Source organism: Pipistrellus hanaki (genome assembly GCF_964339955.1).
Source record: "Pipistrellus hanaki genome assembly, chromosome: 19".
Taxonomy (NCBI): domain Eukaryota; kingdom Metazoa; phylum Chordata; class Mammalia; order Chiroptera; family Vespertilionidae; genus Pipistrellus; species Pipistrellus hanaki.
The window spans coordinates 10,224,106-10,242,384 of record NC_140521.1 but is presented as its reverse complement, the minus strand read 5'-3'; the positions used below and the strand labels follow the sequence as shown (position 1 = coordinate 10,242,384).

General features: G+C 57.1%; 3 protein-coding genes across 8 annotated transcripts in view; 1 reads left to right on the top strand and 2 right to left on the bottom strand.

Annotated features, from left to right (window-relative positions):
• Positions 1–2,606: 2,606 nt before the first annotated feature.
• Positions 2,607–10,647, bottom strand: RANBP1 (RAN binding protein 1). Its single transcript, XM_084867960.1, has 6 exons — positions 10,298–10,647; positions 8,948–9,084; positions 6,117–6,274; positions 4,217–4,345; positions 3,361–3,426; positions 2,607–2,855 (listed from the first exon to the last, which is right to left on the bottom strand). Exons 1-6 carry the CDS (start codon positions 10,310–10,312, stop codon positions 2,734–2,736), a joined length of 627 nt encoding a protein of 208 aa, XP_084724086.1. The 5' UTR covers positions 10,313–10,647; the 3' UTR covers positions 2,607–2,733.
• A 66-nt stretch (positions 10,648–10,713) lies between these two features.
• Positions 10,714–16,976, top strand: TRMT2A (tRNA methyltransferase 2 homolog A). 3 transcript variants are annotated; one of them, XR_014793506.1, is made up of 13 exons: positions 10,714–11,091; positions 11,276–11,841; positions 12,061–12,169; positions 12,434–12,615; positions 12,793–12,907; positions 13,005–13,120; positions 13,196–13,307; positions 13,899–14,021; positions 14,211–14,286; positions 14,588–14,704; positions 14,858–14,964; positions 15,063–15,330; positions 16,768–16,976. XR_014793506.1 is itself a non-coding variant. In XM_084867921.1 (13 exons), the coding sequence occupies exons 1-12, from the start codon at positions 11,053–11,055 to the stop codon at positions 15,292–15,294; spliced, it is 1,884 nt and encodes a 627-aa protein (XP_084724047.1). In that variant the 5' UTR covers positions 10,714–11,052; the 3' UTR covers positions 15,295–15,330; positions 16,768–16,976. The 3 variants fall into 3 exon arrangements, 2 of the variants coding, with proteins under 2 accessions (XP_084724047.1, XP_084724046.1); XM_084867921.1 differs by having other exon boundaries at positions 14,858–14,954; XM_084867920.1 differs by lacking the exon at positions 16,768–16,976 and having other exon boundaries at positions 14,858–14,954; positions 15,063–15,537.
• Positions 16,393–18,279, bottom strand: part of DGCR8 (DGCR8 microprocessor complex subunit) — a 24,036-nt gene continuing 22,149 nt past the window's right edge. For all 4 annotated transcript variants that reach the window (XM_084867890.1, XM_084867889.1, XM_084867891.1 and 1 more), the window contains one exon: positions 16,393–18,147. In XM_084867890.1, the coding sequence (XP_084724016.1) occupies positions 18,064–18,147 (84 nt within the window). In that variant the 3' untranslated portion in view covers positions 16,393–18,063. The remainder of the gene's footprint in view (positions 18,148–18,279) is intronic.

Below are 18,279 nucleotides of genomic sequence, written 5' to 3'. Positions count from 1 at the left end.
GCCGCCGCAGCTTAAGGTGGACCCGCCGCCTGGCAGAGCCGGCGCGGGGTGGGCGGGACCGTCTGGGTAGCGAGCCCAGCGCCTGTGGGAGGTGGGGACCTCCATCAAGCTCCAAGGCCTCCGCAGTGAGCACCAGGTGCCTCTGCGGCAGTCTCCTCCGGCCACGCGGACGCAGGCCCGGTGGGTGGCTCCTGGGCCAACCAACAGCCCCTCCAAGCCGGTAGGTGGGCCTTAAGGCCCCAGCCCCACAGGCTGCATGCAGGCTGCTTTAAGGAGCCCTGGATGGGGGCCAGACCTCAGCGGTAATGCAGCTTGACAGCAGATATGGTGATGTGCCTTCTCCCACATCCAGTTGCAGCCTCTGCCCACTCCGGGAGGCCCGAGCCGTGGGGGACTAGCTCTATGATAGGGTCTGGGGCAGTGGGGTGGATTCAAGGCACAAAGAGGGACAAAGGACAGACACACACACACACACACCCCGCCTTGGAGCAGACCCCTCCTCAAGCCTAGCTGAGAAGTTGTAGCCCTACAGTCCAAATACAAATAGGCCCTGGGGTCAGGGGACACCACTCCGGCCAAACCCTGCCCCACTTCACTCTTGTCCTTGCCCTTCTACAGCCCTGTATAGGGCATGAATGCACCCCCCACCCCGCACCCCAACTTCTGGTAACAGGGCATGGACATAGGCTCCTCCCAACGACTCACCCACTGCCCCCAAAGCAGGGCCCTGCTTTGTGTAGGGTGCCAGGTCAGCCGTGGAGTGCCAAGTGCTGGGCATAGGAAGAAAGTTCTCTCATGTCTTTGCTGAGGTCCCTGCAGAGGGGGAGCTGGGTGGGGTGGATCCAGTGAGGCCACAGCCCAGAAATCCTCTACCCAAGGAGGTAAGATCCCAGGGGAAGGGAAGTGCAGCTTTCCCACCCCACCCCCCGTTCCCACCTGCAGGAATGTGAAAATTATAGGTCACCTCCTCTCTTCTTCCCCACTATTGTTAGCACCTCAATTCTGGCTCAGCCCCACCTGTGCCACACTGGCTGGGGGCATGGAGTGAGGGGGCTAAAGGGGCCCCTGCTGGCGTCCTTGCTCATACCCGCATGTCTCCCTTTGCAGCGCCTTCTGCAGTGTGAACAGCTGCACCTTTAAATGCACGGCTGGTCACAGCACCTCCTCCAGCGGGCCTGAGGCCTTCCCGCCTAAGACACATCTCCTCGCCCAGGAAGTCTGCCTGGGGTTGACATCAGTGGGGTTGGCTTTCATTGGAGCCCAAAGCAGGAGCATCCATTCTGTGCTGAAGGCATGTCTGGCCACCCTTCCCGAAGGTCACGCCCCTGGGACCTCTCACACAGCACACCCAGCAGAGGCCTCTCGGGAAGGGGCTCTGCCCCTCACAGCGTCACCACTCCGGGTCAGGAGTGGTGCACACCCAGTGTCCTTCCTCGGGTGGGAAAAGCACTGCACCAACCCTGGCCTGTGCCGAGGCCTAAGGCTACCAGGACACAACAAAGCCGGCCCACGAAGTCTTTAGCTTTAAAACGAGTGGCTTCCTTTGGAGTGTATCACTCAGTGACCACGGCCGGTTTAGACTGGACAGACATCACAGGACACAGGGCCCAGTAGACTTAGCCACAGGGTCAAGTGCCTCCGGTGGGTATTACTGTCAAACAGCCCCGGGCGGCCTGAGCACATCCCCTCTGGGTGGGCACCAATCTGCTCCTCCCCTGCTGCAGGGTGGGAGGCCACAGCTCCCGAAGGCCTGGTTATTTGCCAGGAACATACTGTCCCAGGTAAGACCGTGTGTTTTCAAAAGCCTGCCGGCAGGCACACTAAAAATCCTCCCTTGCACAGGATGGTTTTACAGAGGCAGCCCATCTACAAGACAGACCCCCAAATGGCACTAACCCATTTGCATTCTTGAAAGCATCCTTTTATTTAAAGCCTTCGCAGATGTCTGTAATCCACCCAGAGGGATGCTGGGAACAAGTGGACGATGGGGTGGTTTTCTCTGTCGATGGCAGTGGGGCCGAGGCATTGCAACAGCCTGGATTGGGTGCTGTGGGACCGGCCTTTCCCTGGCTGAGGGCCGACTAGAGACAGCCTTGGCCGAAGCCTGGAGACCTGCTTGGACACCTGTACCACAGCCAAGGAATCTGGTGATTCCTTTCTCTTCCCCAAAGGCAGGAGAAAAAAATCCTATCTACTCACCACCTGGCCTTCAGGAGGCAGTACCCAGCACTGGTCTCCCTCAGCCCAGTTGCCCCACTAGTACCAGCTCAGACATACCACGGCCCCAGTAGCCAACAGTGGCCCAGAGTCCAGGGCAGAACAAATGTAACCAGCAGGGTCAGACCCAGAGGGCCACCCCAACACCATGGAGCCAGCAGGAACCCACACAGCCACCAGGACAGGGCCGGCGCACACGAGGCCCTGCCCTCCGTGAAGGTTTCGAATGAGTTGTTTATTCACTATGTTTGATGACTATAAATAAGTGTTTCCACTATGGAAAAGAAAGTTATTAGCACAGTACATTTTCATGACTGGGGAATGGATTTTCTGGTCGTCTTCGATGGGGCAAAAACTTAAAAAAAAAAAAAAAAAAAAAGCCACCTGAATGTTGGAATTCAGTTCTTTATATAAAGTCCCTTGTAAAAACAAAACAGAATAAAAACAAACCGAAAAGAAGGGGCGGGGCAAATTTTTTAAAAAAGGAAAAAGGAACAGAAAACAAGGGCAGAGGACTTATTGCTTCTCCTCAGCTTTCTCCTTGGTCTCCTCCTCTTCGGACTCCTTTTTCTCCTCCACCGTGAGAGCTTCTAGCTTTTCAGCCACTTTCTCGGCATTATCGTTTTTGCCCGATCCTCCTGGAACACGGGGGACACAGTAAGAAAAGAGAAGCCCATTCTCCCCAGCCATGCTGAGCCGAGATGCACCTGCCTCTCGAGAGCCTGACACACTCCCCACAGGCCAGGCTGCTGTTCTATCACATGCCTCCACCCACCACACACCCGGGACCTCAGGCGCTCTGCTCAGTTGTGTCTGGTCACCGGCTATGGCAGCCGTTATCAGGCCCTGAATAAGCAAATGGCCGTGAGGACCTCTCAGAGTCCATTCAGTCAGACACTGGGACCTGTCCACCTGCCCGAGTGCAGCGAGGCCAGGCCACTGAGCATGCGCCGGGGCCTGGATGGCCAGCTCACTCCCCAGAAAGCACCATGTCCCCAGGCAGCTGCATCACCCTCCACAGGGCAAGGTGGCCGCAGCCCCCGGAATGTTGCTGTGGCAGACAGAAAAAGCACCCGCCTGGGACTGCAGCCGGGTGCAGAGTGAGTCTGCAGGGAGGCCCCGCATCCAGGAGCACCACGTTACCTTTCTTTTCTCTCTCTTCGATCTCTTTCCTGCATTCTTCAAACTTTGTCTTGAATTTCTGTGCATCTGCAGAAAGAAGAGACTTCCTCAGAACCCTGAGAAGGGAAGGGGACAAGCCCAGCAGCTGTGAAGAGCCAGGACTCGCTCAGGGCCTGTGCCATGGCCATTCTGACAAGCTGGGCCATCTGACATGACCCTGGGTGCACGTCTGCCCAGACTGTGCAGTGGCTATTTCTTAGGTCCCTCCAGAGGCTGGTGACTCTGCTGAGCTATCTCCTTCCATCTGACTCTGGAACAATGTGGACACAGCAGCAGTGTGATGGTCTCATGCAACCAAGGGCCAGGGCCTCTGCCCAGGTGCTCCGCTCTCCTCATGGTGACGCGGCTGCTGGAGAGGCCCCCTTCTTAGGGCAGAAGTGAGGCCCACTCACACCTCCAGTGAGCTACCGGGCCGCTGAGCTCCAGCACCCACCCAACTTCTGCAGGGCCCACTCGGCACAGCTTTGACATCTGGGCTGAAAAGACACCCAAGCGGGGCAGAGATCGGCCTAAGCCTGTGGATCTGGGCACAGCCCCCGCTGGCACCCAGGTGATGGGGAAGGGAAACCCGCTGGTGCAGCCTCCTTCCAGGTGAAGAGGGAAAGGCCCTGCTGGACTGAAGGGCACCTGGCTTGACTGCACTTAGATCCCTTCCTGGAGGACCCACCAGATACAAGGTATTAACAATTGCCACAGCTTCCCAATTACCATCACTTCACCCTGAAAAGCAACAGTGTTTCTGTTTGCAACGAACTGCTACCCTGTAACACCCGCGACAGCAGCAGGCCCGCCCAGAGGCCCGCCCCCTCCTGCTTACTCTCGGCATTGAGGAAGCGGATGGCCAGCAGCTCCGGCTTGGGGCGCTCGTCAGCAAAGTCGGCATGTGTGTTCCAGACCCAGGCACGGTCACTGCCTGCGTTTGGCTTCAGCTCCATCATTGGCGTGACTGGAGGAAAAGCGCCATGAGGAAAATGCCCACCGCCACAGAGCCAGCTTACCCCCCGGCCACGCCACTCCAGGACTGCAGTTCTGGCTGCCAACCCAAGGTCCCATTTTGGGCCAAACAGGATGATTTCGGGCAATCTGGAATTTACCCAAACTTCTTTTAAAATGCCCCGTTTAATTAAAACCAGGAACACCCTAAATCAGAGAACAGGGTGGCCCTGCTCCCTGACCATGAGGTACCTTGATGAGGATCTCTGATCCCAGTGCGGTCAAGGGCTCCAAAGCCAATGCAGCTGATCACACCTGCCCCTTGGTGCAGGCTCCAGACCCAGGAGACATGGGCACAATGACCAGCAGACTCAGCCCTTCCTGGGGACCTGACCCTTTGGAAGGTGGGGGTCATCAGAGGGCCAAAAGCTGAGAAGTGGGACGATCACCCAGAATGGTGCAGTCAGAATCGCATAACCAATCTCAGCCACAAAACTGGCAAGGGAGTCCAGCGAGGGGGGAAGGGGGAAAGGCTACAGGAAGTGGGCATATGAGCTTTGTAGACATGGTCACATGTCACGGAAGACATAGTCATGGCCGGAATAAGCAAACCTGCCCCATCTCCACAGGCTCCATATAGATCCAAGGGAGACTAGCTGTTCTGAAAGAAAAGCACCCCCAGTGCCATGCCCAGGGGTCTACCAGTTGCAGAGGCCTCTGGGATGTGGGACAGGCCATGCCCAGCCCCGGGCAACACATCACCATCACCACCCAGATGAGTGGTGAGCAGCGTGCCTCGCAGGGCATGCACAGCCTCCTCCCACCATCAACCTCCGGGTCCATCAGGGCCTGTGGTGTGCACCAGGCCCAGGACTCACCTGCAACTCCCACAGAAGTGGCCTAGCCACCTGGCAAGGCTCTAAAAATAGCACAAGTGTCTGGAAGACCCCCGAGGAGGCACTTCAAACTGGGCTGAGAGGCAATGACAGGGAAGAGCGGACAGGCTGGGACGTGGAGACAGGCACACAGAGGCTGACTGGGCCCAAAGCAACTGTGGTACAAGGAGGACCCCCCCCCCCCCCCCAATCACTCTGGATCCTGACAGCAGTCACCCTGTGAGCACAGGGGCCCTGCGCTGGCAGACACGTCACACCGGAAATGCAGCCGGCCCTGGGTCAGACACGGAGTCCAGGACACGCTGACCTCAGTCACCTCTTCGCAGGCCAGGCCTCGGGTGGCTAACCCTAACCACCCCACTGCACTGAGCCCGCGCTAACATCACACCTGCCTGAGGGCTTCCACCCGCCTCACCTGCTCCTGTGAAGCTTCACGGGCTCCTAAGGGCGAGGCTGCCACCTTCTCCCCACCCCGCTCCAACCCCGCGTCCTCCCCAGGGCACACCATGGGGGACAGAACACACCAACGGGTGGGAAGGCTGCCGCCCGGGCACTTCACACACAGAGGCACGTGAGCACACACAAACGCACTCACACGCCCTTAGGCCGGGCCTGGTTCCGAGGCCACACTGGGGCTCTGCCTCCATCCCGCTTGGTCCCACCTGCCCAGTGTCCACACCCCCGTGGGCTATAAGCTTCTCTGCAGGTCTGCTCTGAGTTCTGAGGCACGTTGGCAAACCTCATTTCCTAGTTTAAATTAAAAGAAAACACACACTGTGAGCGTGCACTCGCGGGCCCCAGCGCAGCCCGAAGCAGGCTGCCCGCGGTTGGAAGCTGCCCGATGTAGTGTCGGGGCCCAGAAGGAAAGCACAGCCGGGAGGCACCTACTATAGTGGTTGGCGCAGATCTTCAGGGTCTTGTCCCTCCGCATGAGGAGGCGGATGGTCCCCTTCTCCTTGTGCTTCAGGAGCTTCACGTCGCCCGTGCCCCGCTCCTTCCATTCCGGGAGGTCGTTCTCGGAAGCGAATCGGAACAGCTTCGCCCGCCTTCGAGAAAAGGCATTAGGTGAGAGCTTAGACACACAGAAAAGGCACTTCTTTTCTGGGTGTTAAACGAACAGCTGCATCTGATATCTCAACGCACACCCGTTCCTTTCTTTGCACTACAAAAACTACAAGCCGCTAAGACCGGTTTGGCTCAGTGGATAGAGCGTTGGCCTGCAGACTGAAAGGTCCCGGGTTCGATTCTGGTCAAGGGCATGTACCTTGGCTGCGGGCACATCCCCAGTAGGGGGTGTGCAAGAGGCAGCTGATCAATGATTCTCTCTCATCGATGTTTCTAACTCTCTAAATCTCTCTCTTCCTCTCCGTAAAAAAATCAATAAAAATATTTTTTTTAAAAAGAACTACAAACCAAAATGTCACCAAAAGAGCAAAAAAGCAAATTCCAGTTTTAACATGATGATAAGAAAGAATAAAAGATTTCTACAGTCACATCGTTTTCACTTTTTTTTTTCTTCTTCCAGTGAGGGAGAGATAAAGAGATAGAAACATCAATGATGAGACTCATTGATTGGCTGCCTCCTGCATGCCCACTACTGGGGAGGGTGGGTGGGGGAGAATCAGGCCCACAACCCAGGCATGTGCCCTTGGCCAGAATCAAACCTGGGATCCTTTAGTCCGCAAGCGATGCTCTATCCACTGAGCCAAACCGACTAGGGCCTGTCACAACGTTTTCTAACACAAAGACCTGACTCATCGGCAAGATAGTTCACCTATGTCTCCTGAGCATGTCTGTGAACATGGTACAGGACTTCCTGGTGACCGGTGGGGCCACAGGGAGAGCATGGAAGCAGATGGAGGCCAAAGACCCCTGCCTTCCACAGAGCCAACCTTTCCCTCAGCTGTGAGATGGCCCTGTGCTTCCCCAGCCCCCACCGGCCACCAGGCTCTGGCCCAATACCCGGACTGCCTGTGAAGAACAGGGCCTCACTGGCCTCACTTCCCTCAGGAAGAGCCTGTGTCTAGGACACCAACAGTACTTCCACCCCCACAGGGACAAGGAGGTGACAGTACTAGCACCACCAGCAGATCTCACTCGTGGGACAAGCCAGCCCTGGCTGCAGCATCATTTCTGGGCAGAGCAGAGACTTGGAGAGGGGCTCATCCATCTCTTCTGTCCTGCCAAGGCCGACCAGCAGCCCCTGCACATCGGATGGACGGATTCCTCCAGCACAGCTGGTCTGTGGGGAGAGGGCTAAGGAGCTTCCCTGGCCAAAGGGTCCCAGCAGCCTCACTGCCTGCCTCATTAGGCTTTTATTGGAAGTTTTATCTTTAGATACAATCAGTAGGGTGAGTAATCTTGGGAGAACACGTTTACTGTCCTTAGGCAAGGGCATCCAGGGATTAAGCATAGGATTCCAGTAAGCACAGGGTCTATAGAAGCACAGACTTGTTTGGGAAGATCAAGGAATAATCGGAGGCACCACCTTCGACACTCCCCTCCCCTAAATCGGAATTATAAGGGCAGACGGCCTTCCACACACTTCCCTTTATCAGAACGTCCTCCTTACAAACTTTCTAACTGAGTCTCTGTGCTCCCAAAGCTTTCCCAGGTCCTTGGGGGTTGTGGGGAGCTGGTCTCCCCAAGCTCCCTTCCTTAAAGGGATGGGTCCCAGGGTTGGTGACTGTTTCTGCTCCCCTGCCACCACCCAAAGCAAAGCACTCAAACCATAACCCAGTATCTTGGATAGGTTTGGGGAGGGGGGGAGAGGGAGGAGTTAAACTTGGACGGGGGGACGACTACACCCTATTCTCATGAACTTGTAGCCTTTCCTGCAATTCTAAGCATACCCAATAGGCCACAGGTCAGACATCTCAACCACACACTGCTAGTTAGGCACTGCTTCCAAACAACACCAACCGCCCCGCTCCTCCAAACACTATGCCTTGTAGCTTCTCACTGAGGGTGCCAAGAAGCACTTTCAGAGGAACTTTTAAAAAGTAACTCAGTAACTGTAACACTACCCGCTTTCGTTTGGAATTCCAGGCATTTTTTGTGCATTAAACACAATGAATCAAGGATTCACAAGCTTCAGAATGCTGAAGTCCATGTGCAAAATAACAATAACAACAACAACAATAATAATAATAATAATACAGTAATAGCCGAGACCAGTTTGGCTCAATGGATAGAGCGTCGGCTTGGGGACTGAAGGGACCCGGGTTCGCATGTACCTTGGTTGCGGGCATATCCCCAGTAGGGGGTGTGCAAGAGGCAGCTGATCGATGACTCACTCTCATCTATGTTTCTAGCTTTCTATCTCTCTCCCTTCCTCCCTGTACAAAATCAATCAAATGTATTTTTTTTAAAATAATAATAATACAGTAATAATAGTAGACTCCCTGCTCAACCCAGGCTGTGGGAGCCGGCAGGCCATGGGGAGCTGCACCTTTGTGGACAGAGGAACAGCCACAGGATACCAGGGAGCGCCTGTGCCCTCCACAGCACTGGCCCCGGAGCAGCAGGGGTACCCAGGAAAAAGTGATGTAAGCAGTGGATTGCAATAGCAGCCTTGATTAGTCATCACAGATCCCAGGTCCTTTCTTCAGCCTCGGTCCAATTATAGGTCAAGCCAAGGCCTGGGCACCCCCGTAAAAAGCACAAATTCTGTCCTAAACAGGAAGATATCCACTTCTCCAACAGGATCAGTTACTTACATTTTGAAAAGTTCCTCTTCATCTTCTTCCAGGGTTTTAATTTCTTGCTCAGGAAGAGAAACGATAGGCTCAAACTGAGGGTCGTGGTTGGATTCGTCTGCGTTCTCGGTGGAGGTATCGTGGTCCTCATGGGTGTCCTGCGGAGGGAGGCGTGGAGAGGTGACGGATGGCCCACAAGCCAGGGCTCCCCAGTGTCCAAAGCGGGCATCCCCACCAGTGAATGGCCTCACCACAAAGCAAGAGATGTCGCCTACAGCCTTTCACACTGGGAAAGGTTTGCACGTCGGCCCAGCACATGGTGGGACTCGAACCCTCCTCTGGATGCATCCATCGCATCCAAGTGGCCTGGGAGAAACCGCCCCACTTCTTTGAGCCTCAGTGTCCTCGTCCGTAAAATGCAGGCACTGATATCGCCAAGTTTAGATTAAAGGGCACAACGAGGGACTGAAAGAGGACAATGTGACAAGGAAAGCAAAAAGCGACCCGCTGAGTTCATACTGGCTGAGAAAAATGGGTGCTGTCGCTTCCTGGGCGAAAAAGTTGGGGCTGCCAGCTCCCACAAGGAATTCACAGTCCTGTCGGAAACTTTACCTTGGTTCGGAAATTAAAGTCAAAAAGAGCCTTAAAATCCCGGTTCGCTTTAGCTAGGGCACAAAGGACCTTATCTGTGGTACAGAACACGCGGCTTTGATCCACAGAACTGTAAGAAACCCGGGCCCTTCATGAACAGATTGAAGCCGAGAAAGAAAAGATAAGCCTTCGCTGCTTTCCCCGGCTGGGCAGCACTGCGGCAGCCAGCTCAGCAGAGCAGACAGCTGCTGCCAACAAAGCCGGGGCCCCCTCCCTGGGTCCGCACGTCCAGGACCCCCCCCCCCCCCAACCCCGCCCCGGACCCCGAGAGCTCCCGCCGCAGAGGCCTACGGCCGCTCGGATTAGGCCAGAATGAATGAAGTGCGGCGTAGACCACGGAGGGAGGGAGGGGTGCACGATCTCGGTGGCAAGCCCGCATGTGGGCCGAGCCGGAGGAAACCGGCCTGCGTCCTAGGAGAGCGGCGAAGTGAACACGAGACCAATTAAGATGGGGCGGTGGGGCCGCCCCAAGGTCGCGTAGACACCCGCAGACCCCGGGCCCGAGCCCGCAACCCCAGGCCCCGCGCATCCTGGCTCCGAATGTGTCGAGACCCCAGGCCGCAGTCCCCGCAGCCCGACCCCGCGCCACGGCACCCCGCAAGCGCCGAGATCGCAGGCCAGCGGGGGTTGGCGGCAACGGCGCGGGCCGCCCACGTGGCCGCCGGTAGCGGCCTCGGGCCCCCGGCCCCCGCCCATTACCCCCCCCAGGCCCATCCGCACCTTGGCGGCCGCCATGGCGGCGCGGCGGCGGCGGCGGAGCGGCTGGCTTGGTCGTTGCTGGCTCCGGGGCCTCTCGGCGGCTACTCGTAGCTCTTTCACTCCGCGTCTGGCGCCGGCGCCTCCCGCCCGCCCGCTCTTCCCTCCGCCCAGCGACCCGAACCCTGACCCCTGACCCCGGAGGCGGGAAACGCGCCGCGATTCAAAACCAGCGCAGCTTTATTGGCTCAGGCGACGGACATTATCATTGTCCGGCCCGCCCCGCGCTTCCCGCCAAAACGCCCGCGGCGCATGCCCGGCCCTCCGGGCAGCCCAGAGAGCGTGCGCTCCCGACGGCCCTCGCGCGCACTTCCGCCCCGCGGCCGCGCGCCGTCTCGGGGCTCGAGAATGCGGGAGCCAGGTGCTGGAGTCGGTGCCGGCGCGCGGCGATGACGTAGCCGGAAGCCAGGATGATGGAGGCGCACCGCCTAGTCTGCATGCGCTAGCCGACTGCACAGCGGCTGGCGAGGCGATCCACTTGCGCGAGCCCCTGGTCGGCGGGCGGTGCACCCCATTCCCGAGACCGGGACCTGAGCCCCGAGGCTTCGAGTCCCGCCAGCGGGTCGGAGCTTTGAGGCGGCCTCAGGGTGCCCAACCCCGCGCTCTGCGAGCTTCCCCAGGGAGAGGCGGTGGAGACGGCCCCTCAATCCAGGCAGCGGGACGGACCGGACGATGACTGACAAGTGAAGGGAGATCCCGGCTAGAGACGCGGGCCGGCGATGGCGGACGTCATGGAAGGAGATGGAGATGGGGGCACGGTGGGAAACCACTGGGGATGGGGGTGTGAGATGGGAGAGAAGGGATTGGAGGGTGAGGATGATAGAAAGGGTGGGGCCGGGTGTAGGAAGCACTAAATGGAGGTCTAGATGTGAGGCGATGAAGCCTGGACGTTCAGGACCCGGAGTCCATCCCTCATCCCAGCCCATGCCTGTCTCCTCACAGGGCCCTGGGCCAATCGATGGCTGCGGCCAGGACAGCAGCACTGCCCTGGGCATCTCTGCAGCCCCAGTCCCCCACGAGGAGGAGGAGAAGGAGGAGGAGGAAGGAGCTGGGACAGCTGCACAGTCAGGCCCTCAGCCAGGGCTCTACAGCTACATCAGGGACGATTTGTTCACTTCAGAGATCTTCAAATTGGAGCTGCAGAACGTGCCGCGCCATGCCAGTTTCAGCGACGTCCGACGCTTTCTGGGCCGCTTTGGCCTGCAGCCCCATAAGACCAAGCTCTTCGGCCAACCTCCCTGCGCTTTTGTGACATTCCGCTGCGCCGCCGAGCGGGACAAGGCCTTGCGTGTGCTGCACGGCGCCCTCTGGAAGGGCCGCCCTCTCAGCGTGCGCATGGCCAGGCCCAAGGCTGATCCCATGGCCAGGAAGCGGCAGCGTGAGGATGAGGGCGAGCCTCCAGCCACGTGTGTGGCTGATGTAGTGACCCCTCTTTGGACGGTGCCCTATGCTGAGCAGCTGGACAGGAAGCGGCTGGAGTGTGAGCAGGTGCTGCAGAAGCTTGCCAAGTGAGTGAACACAGTCCCTCCCTTGACACCGAAGCTCTGTACAGACCTGCTTGGCATCTGCACAGACTCTTGGGGAGCTAGCCAGTAAGAGCCCTGTGTTACAGTGGGGGAAGTGAGGTACAAAGTGAGGGTCCTAGGCGCCTTGGTGTTTGGAGAGTAGTTGGAGATGGTTCGGGGGCAGCGGGCTGAGTCTAACCCTGGTCCCACCTCACTCTGCAGAGAAATTGGGATCACCAACCGCGCCCTGCTGCCCTGGCTGCTCTCACAGAGGCACAAGCACAACAAAGCCTGCTGCCCGCTGGAGGGGGTCAGACCATCGCCCCAGCAGGTCAAGCCCACACACCTCTACCCCGTGCTCCTAAAGAAAACTGTCCTCACCCACCCCTCTTGCTTTGCATTTACTACTCATGTTGGTCACTGGGCTGCTAGCTGCTGTCAGCCTTGTCTCCTGGATTGCCACACCCTGGGGGGGGGGGGGGCTTCTCACACATTGCCCTCTCCCTCTCACTGTGGTTCTCTCCATGAACAAGTGGTGGGCTGTCAGGGTAAGGTCCCCTGTGTCTCTCTGCCTCCCTCTGCTCACCTTGCACAGACCGAGTATCGAAACAAGTGTGAGTTCCTGGTGGGCGTCGGAGTGGACGGGGAGGACAACACTGTCGGCTGCCGGCTGGGAAAGTACAAGGGCGGGACGTGTGCTGTGGCGCCCCCCTTCGACACCGTGCACATCCCCGAGGCCACCAAGCGGGTGGTGAAGGCCTTTCAAGAGTTTATCCGGTGAGGGCTTGCAGCAGGGAGAAGGTTCCGGGATGTTGTCTTATAGCAGAGAGCCTGAGTCCTGCTGGGGAAAGGCGGGGGTGAGGGTCCTATGGCTGTGGTGGCCTGGCGAGTGTGGCTAAAGGAGAGAGCAGGAAGGAGATGTTGGGGACTCAGGGCTGCTTATCGCTCCTGCAGGTCTACTCCGTACTCGGCATACGACCCGGAGACGTACTCGGGCCACTGGAAGCAGCTGACCGTGCGCACCAGCCGCCGCGGCCAAGCCATGGCCATCGCCTACTTCCATCCTCAGGTCTCGGGCTGGGGGGCCCTGCTGGGTGAAAGTGTCCCAGCCGGAGTGGGCTGCATGCAACACAGCCTCACGGAGCCTTTTCTACCGTTTCCTCCAGAAACTGAGCCCTGAGGAGCTGGCAGGGCTGAAGGCCTCCTTAGCGCAGCACTTCACAGAGGGGCCGGGCAAGGCCAGCGGGGTGACCTGCCTCTACTTCGTGAAGGAGGGACAGCGGTGAGGAGCCTGGATGGGAGGGAGGGATGAATCCTTTTGAGGGCTGGCAACACCGACCGACCTCACCACCCACAGAAAGACTCCCAGCCAAGAGGGCCTGCCCCTGGAGCACATAGCTGGGGACCAGTACATCCATGAAGATCTGCTGGGGTTGACTTTCCAGATTTCCCCTCATGCCTTCTTCCAGGTAGACGACTGCCCTGGGGATCATAAAGACGCACGGAGGGAGGCCCCATGTGCTACCAGGACACAATTGGGCTAGTGGGCTAGCGTAGGTGACAGGTGTTAGCCTGCAGAAGTTTGGGGGAGAGCATTCAGGCGGGGGAGCCACAAGAGCTGTGATGTAGTAAATTTCTCTAACTGGACCTTTGTGATAAGCTGCTGGAGAGCCAAATGTAGGGAGTGGGAGCTGGGTGGTGCCAGGGCTCTGGTGAGAGTTCTGGAGTCTTCTGTGTCTGACGATGGGGGAGGTCCCACACATCCATCACTCAGAAGTTCCTAAGTTAGGGATGTCGGGGGTCAGCACCAAGTTGCTTTTAGAGTCTGGGCCCTGAGTGAGGAAGCCCAGCATCTTGTAGATGGAGGGGCAGCTGGACCACTAGCTCTGGGTGCTTCCACAATTAGAGGTGGGGAAGGGGTGGGATCAGACCTAGAAAAAAGATGAGCCAGGGACTGGCCACAGGTCTCAGAGAAGGGGGGTTCCCTGGGGAATGCAGGCACTTGGTGGGACGCTAGTGGGGCTGCTTTGACATTGGGGTTGTGCTGGCCCACCCTCCAGGTGAACACCCCAGCAGCTGAGGTCCTCTACACAGTCATCCAGGAATGGGCCCAGCTGGACATGGAGAGCACAGTGCTGGACGTGTGCTGTGGCACTGGCACCATCGGCCTGGCCCTGGCCCGGGTGAGCCTTCCCTCCCAGCCCAGCTGAGGATGCCCTCTCCTCACCCAGCCCTCCTGCTACCACCACTTTGTAACCCCCTAGCCTGTCCCAAATCCTCTTCTCCCAATGCCCCCTGCTACTCTCCACCCCAAGCCCCTGGGGTGGGGGGGGTGCAGGGCACCCTCAGCCTGTACCCTCTCCTTGATTCAGAAGGTAAAGAGAGTTGTGGGGATTGAGCTGTGCCAGGAAGCTGTGGAGGATGCCCGGGTGAATGCCAACAACAATGGTGAGAGCCAGTGGGCAGTCCCCACCGCTATATACCTCAACACCACATCTAGAATCCATTACATGGGGGGGCGGGGGGGCGGGGAGACACGTGACAGACTGCAGAAGGCACAACAGGATCCCTAGTGTGCACCCACAGTGCCTGGGGCTGCCTGATAGGGAAGGAGGGTGAGCAGACTCCCTGGCCAATGAGTTTTCCTAAGACACCTCTGGTCAGGGGCTTCAGGACACACCAGGCAGCTCAGCGGGTCCAGTGTGGCAGAGCATCCTGGATCCCAACAGGCTTGCTGTACCATCTGCAGAGTTGAGCAATGTGGAGTTCCACTGTGGGAGGGCCGAGGACCTGGTACCTGCCCTGGTGAGCAAACTGGCCTCCCAGCAGCTGGTTGCCATCCTGGACCCACCCCGCGCCGGCCTGCGTGAGTAACTCCACTTGGGGGTGGTACAGGGAACGGAGGACAGTGAATCTGGGTGGGACCCCAGGCTGTGCAGCCTCAGGCCTGAGGTCCACATCCATTGGGCTACCCCTTCTTTGAGGTGGGGACCTTCCCTTAAGGTGTCTACCTCCTCAGATTCCAAAGTGATCCTGGCCATCCGCAGAGCTGAGAACCTCAAGCGGCTCCTGTATGTCTCTTGCAACCCTCGGGCGGCCATGGGCAACTTTGTAGAGTGAGTTAAGGTGGGGGCTTGGGGTGAAAGGGGGCCAGCACCCAGCCCCGTGGCTCCCACAGGAGCCCAGCCATGGGCCTAACCAGGACCACTCCCTTCCCACCACAGCCTCTGCAGAGCCCCATCTAATCGAGTGAAAGGGACTCCCTTCCGGCCGGTCAAAGCCATGGCTGTGGACCTGTTCCCGCAGACCCCGCACTGCGAGATGCTCATCTTATTCGAGAGGGTGGAGCACCCCAATGGCACAGAGACCCTGGAGCCCAAGGACCCACCAGCTCAGCACTCATCTGGGCCCCAAGATGACACCCAGCAGGAATCTGGGTCCTCCCCTTCTTCCTAGGCCCTGGAGCAATGGAAACCAGCCTTTCCAGAACAGGTCTCATTGGCATCACAGGGGCAGACCAAGTGGCGCCTCAAATCCTTGCCTCACCCCAAAACACTGAGGTGGTGCTCCCAATAGGACACAGACCCAGCTGTCCTGCCCAGGGCCTTTCCCATTACTGTGGGTTATAGGCTCTTGCACCCTGCACACAGGTATACACATTCTTTTTGGACAAGGGCCAGAATAAACAACTGCTGAACTCCTGATGTTTCTGTGATGAGAACCCAAAGCTTTTGCAGACAGGGGTTCTGCCCCCTCACTGCAGTGCAAAGGGACGGAGGTGAGAGGGCACCTTTGGGAGAAGTCTAAGCCTGAGCCTCTGGCTCTGCCAGCATCCTGCCAGCCCTGCATACAGCCAACAGACCCAGCAGTGTTGGGGCAGTTCTCCCAGCCCCTCTGTACAGCAGGGCTTGGTGTTTTATGCTTAATGAAAAGCAGATTCAAATTTCACAAAGGCCAAGTGTGGGGGGGGCTGGCCTTGCCTGTCTAACCCCCGCCTCCTTCCCCTGCCCCAAAGGGAGGACCCTCAATTTTGTTCCACCCCCAAGTGAGCCTGAGGAAAGAAGCTGGGCTGGATGCTGCTCAGCTACCATGGGGAGCAGCTGTGTCCAGGCTAATGCCCTAGGCTCGCTGGGGATTGCTCCAGAGAGGTTCTGGCAAACTGAGGTCCACAAGACCCCTCGTCTCCCACAGCTAGAAAAAAACACCAGTCGGAACCTTTTGGACAGTTTTGTTTTATGTGTCCAAACAATCCAGGCTCAGTTACAGCCCCGGCCCAACCGCCATCTAGGAAGTGTATGATGCACAGAGGTGGCATCAGCAGAGGCTCTCCCTGCCCTCTACCCCCACAGCACAGCTGTGCACACAACACACACCGCACATGGGCTGAGAAAGGATGTGGGGCCTCAGAGACCCACCCACTTCTAGGAACATGTGCACAAAGCTTTGGTTCATAATGGCGCATCTGGCTGCTTTAAGGGCAAACCGTCACAGTCAGTTATTCATTGCTGCAGACAGACACAAGCAAGAGAGAAGCAAGAATATAATTACAGCAACTTGATTGAGGATTCCGTTTTATAAAGGTCAACACAGAAGCTAACCTTGGTCACATGGGTGTTGAGGGAGGAATACACTGGGTGGCCTACAAGGCCAACATTGTCTTCCCGGAAGCAGACACCACCAATTGTCTTCCTGGAAACAAACCATCCACAGGGGATGTGGTGGACAGGCACACCCAAAGAACGTAACAATGCAACCCAGCGCTGGGCTCCTGTATCTGGCAGTGCACCATGAGTGTGGCAACCTGAAGAGGTACTGGAACAGGAAACCAATGGCTAACCACCACTACCTTACATGTGGGGACAAGCGAGGGCCCCTCACACCCCCTGGGACTCAGGGCAGGGTCACATCTAACCCCGCACCTGTCCACAGGGGCCACCTGGAGAGCACAGGCTGCTGGTCAGAGGAGTGAGCTGGTTACCAGACCTGGCTGCACAGGGCGGCTGCCTTGGAAATCCAGTGAAGCTGCCATCCATGTGCTTGCACGAAATCTGGAGAGGAGTGCCAGTTTGTGATCAAGAATGGATTGCACTAAAGGTCCTTGTTCCCTCTTCTTAAATAAACCCACGTGCTAAAATTCATTAATTGTTTATATCTGCTACATACATGATTCCAAATCTATCTTCTACACACTGTAAAAGTTTCTCTCCAAATGCTAAAATATCATAAAAGCTTTAAAAACTGAAGGGGGGACAGAGGGATTTGACTGTGCAAAAATCTTTAGTAAAAAGTTGCCAAAGGCCAGTGAAGGCAACCAACCTAGTTATCTAAGGTGGTGAGTTTTGAGGGCATTAAGACTTACTCAGAAGGCCCTGGCCGGGTGGATAGCTCCGTTTGTCAGAGCATCATCCTGATATGATATGCCAAGTTTGTGGGTTTGATCCCTGGTGAGGGCACATTCATGAATCAACCAGTTAATGCATAAATTAGTAGAACAAATTGATTGTTTTTCTCTGTCTCAAATCAATAAAAAATATTTAATTTTTTAAAAGACGGAAAAATGGATCACAACCCAGCTCAGGGCTTGGGGAACAGCCAGGCAGAAACACACTGGCTGAAAAATAATCACCTTGATTTGCCGGTAATCTCTGAAAAATAGCTCTGATACTAAAACTGTTCATTTTAAACCAAAAAGGTCTGAAATACTTCCTGTTAAAACATTTTAAGAAAAAAAGGAGAAACACAGGAGGCAGAAAAGGGGGTGGTGCGCCAGCATGCGCCTTCTGACCAGGTCCCTGCAGTGCCTGCAGGAGCCCTAGGCACAGGGCGCCACAACTCTCGGCCATCACTTGTCATTTCATCTGTCATCCATCATTTCTTGTCAGTGCATGTTACATACTAAAATTCATGAAAATGTTCGTAAAACCAGTCTGCAGCAAACCTGTAAAAGCATAGGTCATCTCCAAGCTCAGCTTCCACCTGCCCGGGCAGGATGAGCTGATGCTTGAACACGTCCACTCAGACCTGTGGGTGGCCCACAAGGAAACGGAATAGTAGAATGTGGCCCTGGCTGTCCCCATACACCGGAGCCCCACCCCTCTGGCCCCAGCCTCAGACATGTGGCTGCAGGGGAGGAACTTAGACTGGAGATGAGAGGCTGCAGAGTGAGCAGTGTGTGGTCTTCCTGGCATCAGAGCTGGCAGCCCCCGTGCCTGGTCCACCATCTCCTCACACGTCCACAGTGCATAGAGGCTCACCACCAGGCTGAGCAGATGCCACGATAGACATCTTGGGCTTCTTTCGCGTCTCCTCCTAGAAAAACAATGAAGGTCAGGGATGCTTTAGGCAAAAGGTTCCAGAGGGAGATGGGTGGGTGGGGGGTGAGCCCAAGACTGGTGCCAGGCTGGAAAGATAAAGACCTGAGGTGTGGGCCGGTCAGGGGCC

Excerpts from the sequence above, each read along its gene's own strand:
- RANBP1 (XM_084867960.1), bottom strand. Across the intron at positions 4,346-6,116 it reads GATCTGCGCCAACCACTATA|TCACGCCAATGATGGAGCTG; the intron begins GTAGGTGCCTCC and ends CTTTTCCTCCAG. Across the intron at positions 2,856-3,360 it reads CGAAGAGAGAGAAAAGAAAG|GAGGATCGGGCAAAAACGAT; the intron begins GTAACGTGGTGC and ends CCCGTGTTCCAG.
- TRMT2A (XM_084867921.1), top strand. The coding sequence starts at position 11,053 with ATGGCGGACGTCATGGAAGGAGATGGAGATGGGGGCACG. Across the intron at positions 13,121-13,195 it reads TTCGTGAAGGAGGGACAGCG|AAAGACTCCCAGCCAAGAGG; the intron begins GTGAGGAGCCTG and ends CACCACCCACAG. Across the intron at positions 14,705-14,857 it reads CCCACCCCGCGCCGGCCTGC|ATTCCAAAGTGATCCTGGCC; the intron begins GTGAGTAACTCC and ends CTACCTCCTCAG.